At 34.7% G+C, this 13,093-nt stretch overlaps 1 protein-coding gene across 8 annotated transcripts in view; it reads left to right on the top strand.

The window, feature by feature from the left end:
• Cdh19 (cadherin 19) overlaps positions 1-13,093 on the top strand; it is a 79,670-nt gene that overhangs the window by 24,915 nt on the left and 41,662 nt on the right. For all 8 annotated transcript variants that reach the window (XM_029478031.2, XM_029477997.2, XM_029477979.2 and 5 more), the window contains 2 exons: positions 5,704-5,823; positions 7,511-7,675. In XM_029478031.2, the coding sequence (XP_029333891.1) occupies positions 5,704-5,823; positions 7,511-7,675 (285 nt within the window). The remainder of the gene's footprint in view (positions 1-5,703; positions 5,824-7,510; positions 7,676-13,093) is intronic.

Below are 13,093 nucleotides of genomic sequence, written 5' to 3'. Positions count from 1 at the left end.
CACAATTTGTATTTCCAATATATTGAAAATCTCTTAACTGTCATACTAGACATCTCAAACCTATATAATACTTACATATCAAAATAAATGAGTCATTTTAAAATTGAAGAATTAAATCTTATCAGTCAACACTTATAAACTGTGACACATGTGTTTATTTAAGTGCTCACCAATAAATATACACGTTACTTATATAATGGCCAAGGTTTGGGTTTCTGAGCTGAATTCCTTATGGCCACCATAATTAGTGTACATGTAAAAAATTATTACTCTTTTATATCTCTGTTTGGATGCCTCTGATCATTATGAGGAGATAAAACACTCTCTGTGAGCTGAAACACCACAAGGTAAAGAGGTTCACTTGCAGATGCTGAACTTAACAGTTGAGTGGGAATCATTCAGTCTTTCATAAAATTCTTGGGTGATCATAAATGTCAAATAAATCTACATTAACAGAGTTCAAATTTCCTTAGATCAGTTTATATCTAGTGCTGACAGAATACGTTAATGTGTGGAGAAATTCTATTATTGATTCTGCTACCAAGGTTTCTTCTAATATTCAAGTTTTGTTTAGTTTTATCGAGATTAGCACTTAACCTTTCTGCAAACATGATAATTATATGAAATTATATATATATACTATGTTATTTTCTCTGATACTGTATAATCATCACATTTAAATTCGATCTGGGTCATAAAAATGAAAGAATTTAATAGCAATATATAATTCCCAAAGAGAAGTAAACTATACTTTTCTCTGAAATACCTGGTACAATCTACATCCCATGACATTGATATAATACATCTTCCAGAAAGCAATGAGGCAGCATAGACCAAATCCAGTATTGTATGACATTTATTTCCACAAATATATTGTATGATCATGGTAAAGATTCAGTAGATAACCAAAAAGATGTAATACTTAAATTCACATTAATGTGAGAATGTCTGTTACATGATTTTAGCCATTCATTCAGAAACAAGCAATGTTGCACTGTATATTATTTGTTTGATAAACGTGAAAACAATGTAGTGGTATTTAAGGATGTGTTGATGTTACTCCTATTTTTAATTACAGTGACTGTGCTTTTGAAAAATGAATGGGTAAAATATTTCTTCTTACACAGTTTAATATAATAGAATCTTGCTAACTTTGTCCTAAAGAATTTTTTATTAAGTTAATTTTACATTAGATTTTTATTTATTTCCTTACAAAGATGTCTATCAATTTGTCATTATTTTGTTGTAAATACATGGTGTTGCTTTTTGAGAAATGGAATAAAGTAAAACCATAGGAGGCATGAAATATCATTTGGTTTTAATTTAGGAAAAGATGTTGGCACTTCACAAAGTATATGATCACTCTTGAGCTACATCTAAACACACAGATAGACAGGCAGGCAGGCAGACAGGCAGACAGATGGGAGAGAGAAAGACGCAACAATAAAAACAGTGTCCAACAATTTGAAAGAGAAGAAGAGGAGGTAAATATAAATGTTTTTTAAGAGAAACAAATGGAGTCATAATATACTTATCCAAACTTTATTTACAAACTAAACTGTAATTAAATTCAGGCAGGAAAACAGATCAAATTGGATTGAAGCTAATCAGGATTATTTTGACAGTTATTTAGATGTTATATCATACATATTTCCAGAGCATGAATTATATATATATATATATATATATATATATATATATATAGAGAGAGAGAGAGAGAGAGAGAGAGAGAATATAAAATCATATGCTATATGCATACATAATATATATTCATAATAGAATATAGACAGTTCATATACATATGCATAAAATATGTTTCAGTTGAATTATATACAAAACATTTGTGTACATTTTTTGCAGACACCTCAAAACTGTGCCTTTTCATTTACTTTTTTATTAATCATTTTATTCAATTACATTTCAAATGATATCCCCCTTCCCAGTTGCTCCTCCACAACCTTCCCCATTCCATTTCTTCCCTCCCCTCTCCACTTTTCCTCCATTAGGGTGCTCCTCCCCCGACTCATCTACTCCTGGCTCATCACTCTAGCATCCCCCTGTGCTGGGGCATCAAATCTCCACAAGACCAAGGAACTCCTCTCCTATTGATGTCAGATAACATTATTTAACTAAAATGTAATTTTTTCATGTTCTCTCTTCTATATCTCGTATGTCTGTTTCCTCATCCAAAATTCATTTTCCCCTTCTTATTTATGTTACCTATACATATACATGGAGACATCCATAAATGGGTATTCTGAATCTACTTAGATTACCTGTATGTATGTAGTCTTAGGACTGATTTAGGTTTAATCAACCTGGAAGCTCATCCCTTGGGAAGATTAATTTCCCCTTTTCTTAGAAGTTAATCACTTGTATTTTTTCATCTAGCTATAGAGTAGCACAAAAGTTCCCTCATCAATATCTATATGCCAACTATTGCAAGAGCTGTCAGAGCTTTAGGTCCAATTATTCCTGAGATTTCACAGGTGCATTGCTTTCATCACTAGATGGTACAAACTCATAGAATAATTCCTGGTTTCTCTGGTTCTTACAAACATTCTTCTCACTTTTCTGAGATGTTCCTTGGTCTATAGGAACACAGCCATTGAAAATGTTTATGTGTTAAGGATGAATACACTTTTAGCTGACATTTCCATTTTAAGATTATGCCTTTTTTGACTTTATAATATAATTTTATCAGTTCTACTTTTTGTTTTCTTCCTCCAAACTCTCATCTACACCACCGTTTCTTATAAATGGAAACATAAGAGTTAATCATTTGTTTCTATCAAATAAGAAACCTTAATTAGCATATATTTAGCCAATAATAGAAGCAGAGTCTCTCAAACAATTGATCATTTGCACTAGAGAGATGCATCATTATTTTTTAGTGAATTTGCCAATTACATATGAATTATAGAGGTGATGCTTAACTTGAAGCAACTGTAAAAAATAATTTCAAAGTCAATGAAAATTAAGAAAAGTAGAAATATATAAAATTACATCATAGTCTTTGTGTTGTAGAATGATGGATTTTAAAGTTAATATCTCAAAAATATGAATAAGAATTAAGATGAAGTATAAATATGCCAAACTTTTAGAAAGTCCAGCCTTTGTTGAATGTTTGTACGTACATGCACATGTAGATAAATATGTGATTTTGTGTATATCCTTCCTCAATCCTCATTGTTCTGATCAAGGACAGATCAAATCTGAAACATAGTATAATTTTTAAGTTGCCTAATTATAAGGCCATTGATTCTTAAATTTACATAACTGGCCTGGAGAAATGGCTCAGGATGAATGTGTGCTTACTGAGTAAAATTGAGTTCAGATCCCAAACTTATATAAGAACCTGTACATTCCCATGATCACCAGTAGCACCAGTGATGGGGAGAGTGAAAGCAAAAGGATACCAGGACTGCTTGACCAAGTGCCTAGCTCAGCAACTGACCTTGTTTCAAACTAGAAGGACAAAGAGAGGACAGGACAGTAGATTCACTCCTTTCACTGACAAACACAAGCATATGCATGTACTGAAACATGAATATGTGAGCATATTTCACACTCACATGGAGATACATAAAATAATCATGCAAAATAACAGTTTCATAATAAAAAATAATGAGATTCTTCTCCAGAAATCAAATTCCTTATTAAGCTATCATAACAAGGGTATTCTGTGAATTTATATAAAACAGTTTTTATTCACTCAAAAGATTTTGATCTAATTTTCCACACAGTTAACTAATTATGTTGAGTGATACATAAATCAAATATATTAGGTTTTTTATTTAGTACAAAGCAAGATAATAACATTAAGTTTTTTGTTACAAGAAAATTATGCCACAATTTGTCATTCTCTCTTTTTTTTTTTTTTTTTAAGGAAAGGAAAACTTGATAGCAATGTGGTGTGCCAAGTGGGGTTCATTGCATTTCCTTTTCTTCTTTCTTACTTACATAATTATATGTTAAAGGCATTTAACATGTAAAATATTATGAATATCTTCAGTTAGCAAATTATGGCTTTTCTGAGTTTCAGAAAGCAGACATCTGGTTTAGGTATTGAAACTAGAGCTGGGTGTCTATGAAAAAAAATATACAGAGGAAATAGAAAAAAAATAAAATTTTTAGGTTCAGGGGACAATTTAAGAACATTTTTCCCCAGTGCCTTATACACAAATTAAATTAATCATCTCTGGGATATTTCTTTACAGTATTTTAATCATTACATTAGAGGCATGTTTTTTTAAAAAGCACATGAAGCTACCTTGTCTGTATGTTGAACAGCTTGGATGGTAAAGATTTTGAATCAATGGATGAAACACTTTCTTTTCATACATTCTATTATACCATGATTTTTAATTAGGTTGAGATTTTGGATAATGATTATATTAATAGCTATTTGCTACAAAATATCCTGCTTTGTTCAACAGTTTTTACTTTCAGCAGTTAAAATACATGGGGCATTTATGATATCGATTTTCTGGGAGATTTTATGAAACTATCTGTGAAGAGACCTGAAAAGTCTACTTAATTTTGTGATCTTTTTATCATTCTTATGTATAAAGAACATAGTACTTCAAAAGATGATTTTTCATAAGGATCATGATCAGTTGTATGTTAATAGTAACACAAAAGGATGGACCATCTAGAGACTGCCATATCCAGGGTTCCATCCCATAATCAGCCTCCAAACACTGACACCATTGCATACACTAGCAAGATTTTGCTGAAAGGACCCAGATAGAGCTGTCTCTCGTGAGACTATGCCGGGGCCTAGCAAACACAGAAGGGGATGCTCACAGTCAGCTATTGGATGGATCACAGGGCTCCCAATGGAGGAGCTAGAGAATGTAACCAAGGAGCTAAAGGGATGTGCAACCCTATAGGTGGGACAACAACATGAACTAACCAATACCCCCCGGAGCTCGTGTCTCTAGCTGCACATGTATCAGAAGATGGCCTAGTCGGCCATTAGTGGAAAAAGAGGCCCATTGGTCGTGCAAACTTTATCTGCCTCAGTACAGGGGAACGCCAGGGCCAAGAAGTGGGAGTGGGTGGGTGGGGAAGTGGGTGGGGTACTTTTGGGATAGAACTGGAAATGTAAATGAAATAAATACCTAATTTAAAAAAAGAAAAGTTCGGTTCTTTGAAATACTTATTTGTTATCTCTTAATGTTTATTATAGATATACAATTAAGTATGTCCATATATTGAATTCTAATAATAATGCTTACTTATATGTCTACTTTTTAAAAAAATAAATCAAGTAGATATTTACAAAGAGATTTAGGAATATTAATTCAATCGATAGTTCTTGAAACTCATTACTATAATGTTTGCAAGTGTCTTTCAACATTATTTATTTATTTCAGCTACAGGCTGCTTTAACATATTTGATAGTATTTTCAAGTTCCTCCACTAATCACACATCTTGTAAAAATCGTAAACAATATGCAACAATGAATGATTTAATAGCTCATTTTACGAAAATGCGTTTACTATCCGCAGAACTTAAGGGAATGAAGTCTATTGATATAGGTATATTTGTTTGTATATTGCCTAATAATTTGTCCTTTGAAATGGGAAGAACAGCATAATATTCTTTAACATGATCATTTTGTTTGTTTTATAGAATGGGATTTATTGTAGAGTAAGACTTAAATCTGAGTTACTGTTAATACATCTTTTCTCTAGGAACATTTGTCATCAAGGTGACAGCCAATGATGCAGATGATCCTTCAACTGGCTATCATGCTCGCATCCTATACAACTTAGAACGAGGTCAACCATACTTTTCTGTTGAGCCGACAACAGGTATATGTGAATTTAAAAAAAAATACAATTTTTCATGATTCTCAAGAGGAAAAATTCCTGCACAAATCATTTGGTTGAAAACACGTTCTATAGTAGATGCCATTTTTCAACATAATGTGGTGGCATTCACTAATAGTTAAATTAAATAAAACATTGTATGATTCAGAGATTGGATTTTCCATATATCTCATAGAATATTTATATATGTGATAAAAATATCTATGCAGCAAATATTATAAGTCTAAAAAAAGATAAAAAGATAAAAAAAGAGCAAAGATCTGTAAAAATATGGGAAGTAAATGTTACAGGAAGCTAACCAGACATCATATAGCAAAAGACAGAAAGCAAATTAAAACGTCCCACCTTCAGTAAATATCAGGAGCATAAAGCTAAAACATAAAAAAGAGGCATGTGCATTCCTAACCAGATATCTAACTTACTGTATAATATTACATATATATGGTGTCATAAGTTAAGGAAGTCCATTACGAAAAAGCTTTTATTTAGTACACTTTTGTCTTTATATCTGAAACAGGGCCGTTTTATACTTTTTGTTTGCTTGTTTGTGTCCTTTATTTATTTATTTTTCTGTTTCAAAGCGGCGTTTTTTTTTATTGGATATTTTCTTTATTTACATTTCAAATGTTATCTCCTTTCAGAGTATTCCCCCGGAACTCCCCCATCCCATCTCCTCTCCCCTTGCTTCTATGAGGGTGTTACCCTACCCAGCCACGAACTCCTTACTCTGCAACCTGGAATTCGTCCATATTGGGGCATTGAGCCTTCACAGGACCAAGGGCCTCTCTTCCCATTGATGCCCAACAAGGCGATCCTCTGCTACATATGCAGCTAGAGCCATGGGTCCCTCCACATGTACTCTCCGTTGTAAGGTCTTTTGGGTACATATGCTCTAGAGCAGTATAGAGATTGTTTGATCCCCAGATTCTTCAGGAAATTCCACCCTGATTTTAGAGTGCCCAAACCAGTTTGCCCTCTCACTAGCAGTAAATTTCCTCCTTTCTGTGCTTTTATTTTTTTCTTTTATTTGTTTTATTAATTTTAAAATATAAATATTTAATTCCTTCATAGAATCTTGTTTGTTCAATTCTGACTTTATACTAGGCGTTATAGCACATAAAGAATTTTTCAAGGTTTGACTCTATGACAACTTAAATAATAAGAACAACATAGGGGTTAGAACTTAGAATGCTCTAATAAACATGTGGATATAAATGAATACATATGTTTAAGCAGTCAAGGATTCCCAAGTGAAGATCAAGGTTCAAATGAGAGATAAAAAGTAAAGGTAACTTTAGATTTCTTATAAAGGAAGATTTTGCTGAACCCAGGCTGATGACCTAAGTCTGTTCAAAGTAAAGTACAGACTGGCCTCCTGAGTTATGGGGAAAATATAAAAGACAGACATTCATTCTTAATTGGGAAAAACTGAGGCTCCTGAAATACTTAGAGTATACTTGCTATCCTATTGTATTATAGTTATAGTCTCATTTAGTAATATGATAATAGTCCTGATCAAATTAGTGTTCAATTTTACTATTGCTGCTGATCTCTATGTTAGTAGCTTGCATATGTCAGAAAGAGTATTACATCATAGGATACTTAAGATGTTAGCTAGAAAAGGGTCATGAGAACTAATAACTGGAATTGTATTATTTATTTTTTAAAGGAGTCATAAGGATATCTTCTAAGATGGATAGAGAGTTGCAAGATACATACTGTGTAATTATTCAAGCCAAGGACATGCTCGGTCAGCCTGGAGCCCTGTCTGGAACAACGACCGTATCAATTAAGCTGTCAGATATTAATGACAACAAGCCAATATTCAAAGAAAGTAAGGAGAAAGTAACTTGAATTTCCATTTTATTTTATATTGTGTGAATATGCAGCTTAAAATTACATAAAATAAATGTGCTATTTGTTTATACCGTTGAATTATTCTAACGTGAAAACATCAGAGAAAAGTAACAGCTCTGCACTTTACTGCTGCAGTGACCAATTCCCACAAGCTGATGATTTATCTATTGTTTTTTTTTTTTAATCGTTAGTATGGGCTCACTACAGTAAAAATTCCCTGGATATTTCCTATATCTCTTGGGCACAATCTACTTCATTCTTTATTAGACTGTTGATATTTTTTACATTATCTGTGTAGCTAGTATTAGATAGAGTTTCCTTAAAGACTGTTAGCGGGGAGTCAATCATAAATTCAAAGGTTTCCTGAAAATTATTGACTGACCACACGTCTCAGCAGCAACTAGTAAACTAAACAATTTTCACATTTCACATCTATGCTAAATATTTTTGCCTCTATTTCCACTTTGATGGTTTCACATGATTAGAGTACAGAGCTAAATGAATCAGGCTAAACTCTCCTTGTCAAGGCCAACTTATTAGCAGATTAATTTTACTTGTGAGTTTGCTTTCTTTTGCTATTTCCAGAAACATATTCATGAACTCACAGGGAATTGAGATGAATATTTTTTTGGAACTGTTCTTTTGTGCATCTGTAATAATAATTTAACAAGTAATTGTAGTTTTTGTTCTTGAAGGAAGAAAAAGTTACATTTGCTCTAATCATTTATTACATACATCAAATCGTGAGAAATTTTCAGGTAGTCATAACTTAGGAACAAAGATAGATTCACAATACTTTTTAAAACATGAACAATTATCAATTATTATAAAAAACACCAGATGAAGAGAATAGTAGATATGATTATTAATCATAGCATAATTTTTGGAATTTGATTATAGATATGCAGAGATGAAACTGTCATTCTGTTTGGCTTCCACTTTTAATACAGTTTAATATTTGCTGTTTTTTTTTAATTTTTAATATTTTTATTACATATTTTCCTCAATTACATTTCCAATGTTATCCCAAAAGTCCCCCATAGCGCCCCCCACTTCCCTACCCACCCATTCCCATTCTTTTGGCTCTGGCATTCCCCTATATTGGGGCATATAAAGTTTGCAAGTCCAATGGGCCTCTCTTTCCATTGATGGCCAACTAGACCATCTTTCGATACATATGCAGCTAGAGACAAGAGCTCCGGGGTTCTGGTTAGTACATCATGTTGTACCAAAAATAGGGTTGCAGATCCCTTTAGCTCCTTGGGTACTTTCTCTAGCTTCTCCATTGGGAGCCCTGTGATACATCCAATAGCTGACTGTGAACATCCACTCCTGTGTTTGCTAGGCCCCGGCATCATCTCACAAGAGACAGCTATATTTGGGTCCTTTCAGCAAAATCTTGCTAGTGTATGCAATGGTGTCAGCGTTTAGAAGCTGCTTATGGGATGGATCCCTGGATACGGCAGTCTCTAAATGGTCCATCCTTTCATCACAGCTACGAACTTTGTCTCTGTAACTCCTTCCCTGGGTGTTTTGTTCCCAATTCTAAGAAGGGGCACAGTGTCCACACTTTGGTCTTCATTCTTCTTGAGTTTCATGCGTTTAGCAAATTGTATCTCATATCTTGGGTATCCTAAGTTTTGGGCTAATATCCACTTATCAGTGAATACATATTGTGTGAGTTCTTTTGTGATTGTGTTACTTCACTCAAGATGATGCCCTCCAGGTCCATCCATTTGGCTAGGAATTTCATAAATTCATTCTTTTTAATAGCTGAGTAGTACTCCATTGTGTAAATGTACCATAATTTCTGTATCCATTCCTCTGTTGAGGGACATCTGGGTTCTTTCCAGCTTCTGGCTATTATAAATAGGGCTGCTATGAACATAGTGGAGCATGTGTCCTTTTTACCGGTTGGGACATTTTCTGGATATATGCCCAGGAGAGGTATTGCTGGATCCTCCGGTAGTACTATGTCCAATTTTCTGAGGAACCGCCAAACTGATTTCCAGAGTGGTTGTACAAGCTTGCAATCCCACCAACAATGGAGGAGTGTTCCTCTTTCTCCACATCCTCGCCAGCATCTGCTGTCACCTGAATTTTTGATCTTAGCCATTCTGACTGGTGTGAGGTGGAATCTCAGGGTTGTTTTGATTTGCATTTCCCTGATGATTAAGGATGTTGGACATTTTTTTCAGGTGCTTCTCTGCCATTCGGTATTCCTCAGGTGAGAATTCTTTGTTCAGTTCTGAGCCCCATTTTTTAATGGGGTTATTTGACTTTCTGGAGTCCACCTTCTTAAGTTCTTTATATATATTGAATATTAGTCCCTTATCTGATTTAGGATAGGGGAAGATCCTTTCCCAATCTGTTGGTGGTTTTTTTGTCTTATTGATGGTGTCTTTAGCCTTGCAGAAGCTTTGCAGTTTCATGAGGTCCCACTTGTCAATTCTCGATCTTACAGCACAAGCCATTACTGTTCTATTCAGGAATTTTTCCCTTGTGCCCATATCTTCAAAGCTTTTCCCCACTTTCTCCTCTATAAGTTTCAGTGTCTCTGGTTTTATGTGAAGTTCCTTGATCCACTTAGACTTGACCTTAGTACAAGGAGATAGGAATGGATCGATTCGCATTCTTCTACATGTTAACAACCAGTTGTGCCAGCACCATTTGTTGAAAATGCTGTCTTTCTTCCACTGGATGTTTTTAGCTCCCTTGTCGAAGATCAAGTGACCGTAGGTGTGTGGGTTCATTTCTGGGTCTTCAATTCTATTCCATTGGTCTATTTGTCTGTCACTATACCAGTACCATGCAGTTTTTATCACAATTGCTCTGTAGTAAAGCTTTAGGTCCTGCATGGTGATTCCACCAGAGGTTCTTTTATCCTTGAGAAGAGTTTTTGCTATCCTAGGTTTTTTTTTGTTATTCCAGATGAATTTGCAGATTGCACTTTGTAATTCGTTGAAGAATTGAGTTGGAATTTTGATGGGGATTGCATTGAATCTGTAGATTGCTTTTGGCAAGATAGCCATTTTTACAATGTTGATCCTGCCAATCCATGAGCATGGGAGATCTTTCCATCTTCTGAGATCTTCTATAATTTCTTTCTTCAGAGACTTGAAGTTTTTATTATACAGATCTTTCACTTCCTTAGTTAGAGTCACGCCAAGATATTTTATATTATTTGTGACTATTGAGAAGTGTGTTGTTTCCCTAATTTCTTTCTCAGCCTGTTTATTCTTTGTGTAGAGAAAGGCCATTGATTTGTTTGAGTTAATTTTATATCCAGCTACTTCACTGAAGCTGTTTATCAGGCTTAGGAGTTCTCTGGTGGAATTTTTAGGGTCACTTATATATACTATCATATCATCTGCAAAAAGTGATATTTTGACTTCATCTTTTACAATTTGTATCCCTTTGATCTCCTTTTGTTGTCCAATTGCTCTGGCTAGGAATTCAAGTACTATGTTGAATAGGTATGGAGAAAGTGGACAGCCTTGTCTAGTCCCTGATTTTAGAGGGATTGCTTCAAGCTTCTCACCATTTACTTTGATGTTGGCTACTGGTTTGCTGTAGATTGCTTTTATCATGTTTAGGTATGGGCCTTGAATTCCTGATCTTTCCAAGACTTTTATCATGAATGGGTGTTGGATCTTGTCAAATGCTTTTTCCGCATCTAATGAGATGACCATGTGGTTTTTGTCTTTGAGTTTGTTTATATACTGGATTACATTGATGGATTTCCGTATATTGAACCATCCCTGCATCCCTGGGATGAAACCTACTTGGTCAGGATGGATGATTGTTTTGATGTGTTCTTGGATTCGGTTAGCAAGAACTGTATTGAGGATTTTTGCATCAATATTCATAAGGGACATTGGTCTGAAGTTTTCTATCTTTGTTGGGTCTTTTTGTGGTTTAGGTATCAGAGTAATTGTGGCTTCATAGAATGAGTTGGGTAGAGTACCTTCTGTTTCTATTTTGTGGAACAGTTTGTGAAGAACTGGGATTAGATCTTCTTTGAAGGTCTGATAGAACTCTGCACTAAACCCATCTGGTCCTGGGCTTTTTTTAGTTGGGAGACTATTAATGACTGCTTCTATTTCTTTGGGGGATATAGGGCTGTTTAGATCATTAACCTGATCTTGATTCAACTTTGGTACCTGGTATCTGTCGAGGAACTTCTCCATTTCATCCAGGTTCTCCAGTTTTGTTGAGTATAGCCTTTGGTAGAAGGATCTGATGGTGCTTTGGATGTCTTCAGGATCTGTTGTTATGTCTCCTTTTTCATTTCTGATTTTGTTAATTAGGATGCTTTCCCTGTGCCCTCTAGTGAGTCTGGCTAAGGGTTTATCTATCTTGTTGATTTTCTCAAAGAACCAGCTCCATGATTGGCTGATTCTTTGAATAGTTCTTCTTGTTTCCACTTGGTTGATTTCGCCCCTGAGTTTGATTATTTCCTGCTGTCTACTCCTCTTGGGTGAATTTGCTTCCTTTTGTTCTAGTGCTTTTAGGTATGTTGTCAAGCTGCTAATGTGTGCTCTCTCTAGTTTCCTTTTGGAGGCACTCAGAGCTATGAGTTTTCCTCTTAGAAATGCTTTCATTGCGTCCCATAAGTTTGGGTATGTTGTGGCTTCATTTTCATTGAACTCTAAAAAGTCCTTAATTTCTTTCTTTATTCCTTCCTTGACCAAGGTATCATTGAGAAGAGTGTTGTTCAGTTTCCACGTGAATGTTGGCTTTCTATGATTTATTTTGTTATTGAAGATCAGCCTTAGTCCATGGTGATCTGATAGGATGCATGGGACAATTTCAATATTTTTGTATCTGTTGAGGCCTGTTTTGTGACCAATTATGTGGTCAATTTTGGAGAAAGTACCATGAGGTGCTGAGAAGAAGGTATATCCTTTAGTTTTAGGATAGAATGTTCTGTAGATATCTGCCAGATCCATTTGATTCATAACTTCTGTTAGTTTCACTGTGTCCCTGTTTAGTTTCTGTTTCCACAATCTGTCCATTGGTGAAAGTGGTGTGTTGAAGTCTCCCACTATTATTGTATGAGGTGCAATGTGTGCTTTGAGATTTACTAAAGTTTCTTTAATGAATGTGGCTGCCTTTGTATTTGGAGCATAGATATTCAGGATTGATAGTTCCTCTTGGAGGATTTTACCTTTGATGAGTATGAAGTGTCCCTCCCTGTCTTTTTTAATGACTTTGGGTTGGAAGTCAATCTTATCAGATATTAGAATGGCTACTCCAGCTTGTTTCTTCATACCATTTGCTTGGAAAATTGTTTTCCAGCCTTTCATTCTGAGGTAGTGTCTATCTTTTTCTCTGAGATGAGTTTCCTGTAAGCAGCAAAATGTTGGGTCTTGTTTGTGTAGCCAGTATGTTA

This window comes from Mus caroli, unplaced genomic scaffold (assembly GCF_978045245.1).
Source record: "Mus caroli unplaced genomic scaffold, Mus_caroli_1 scaffold_1, whole genome shotgun sequence".
NCBI classification, from domain to species: Eukaryota; Metazoa; Chordata; class Mammalia; order Rodentia; family Muridae; genus Mus; species Mus caroli.
Note: the sequence above shows the minus strand (reverse complement) of the source record. Positions and strands in the feature narration are given on the sequence as shown.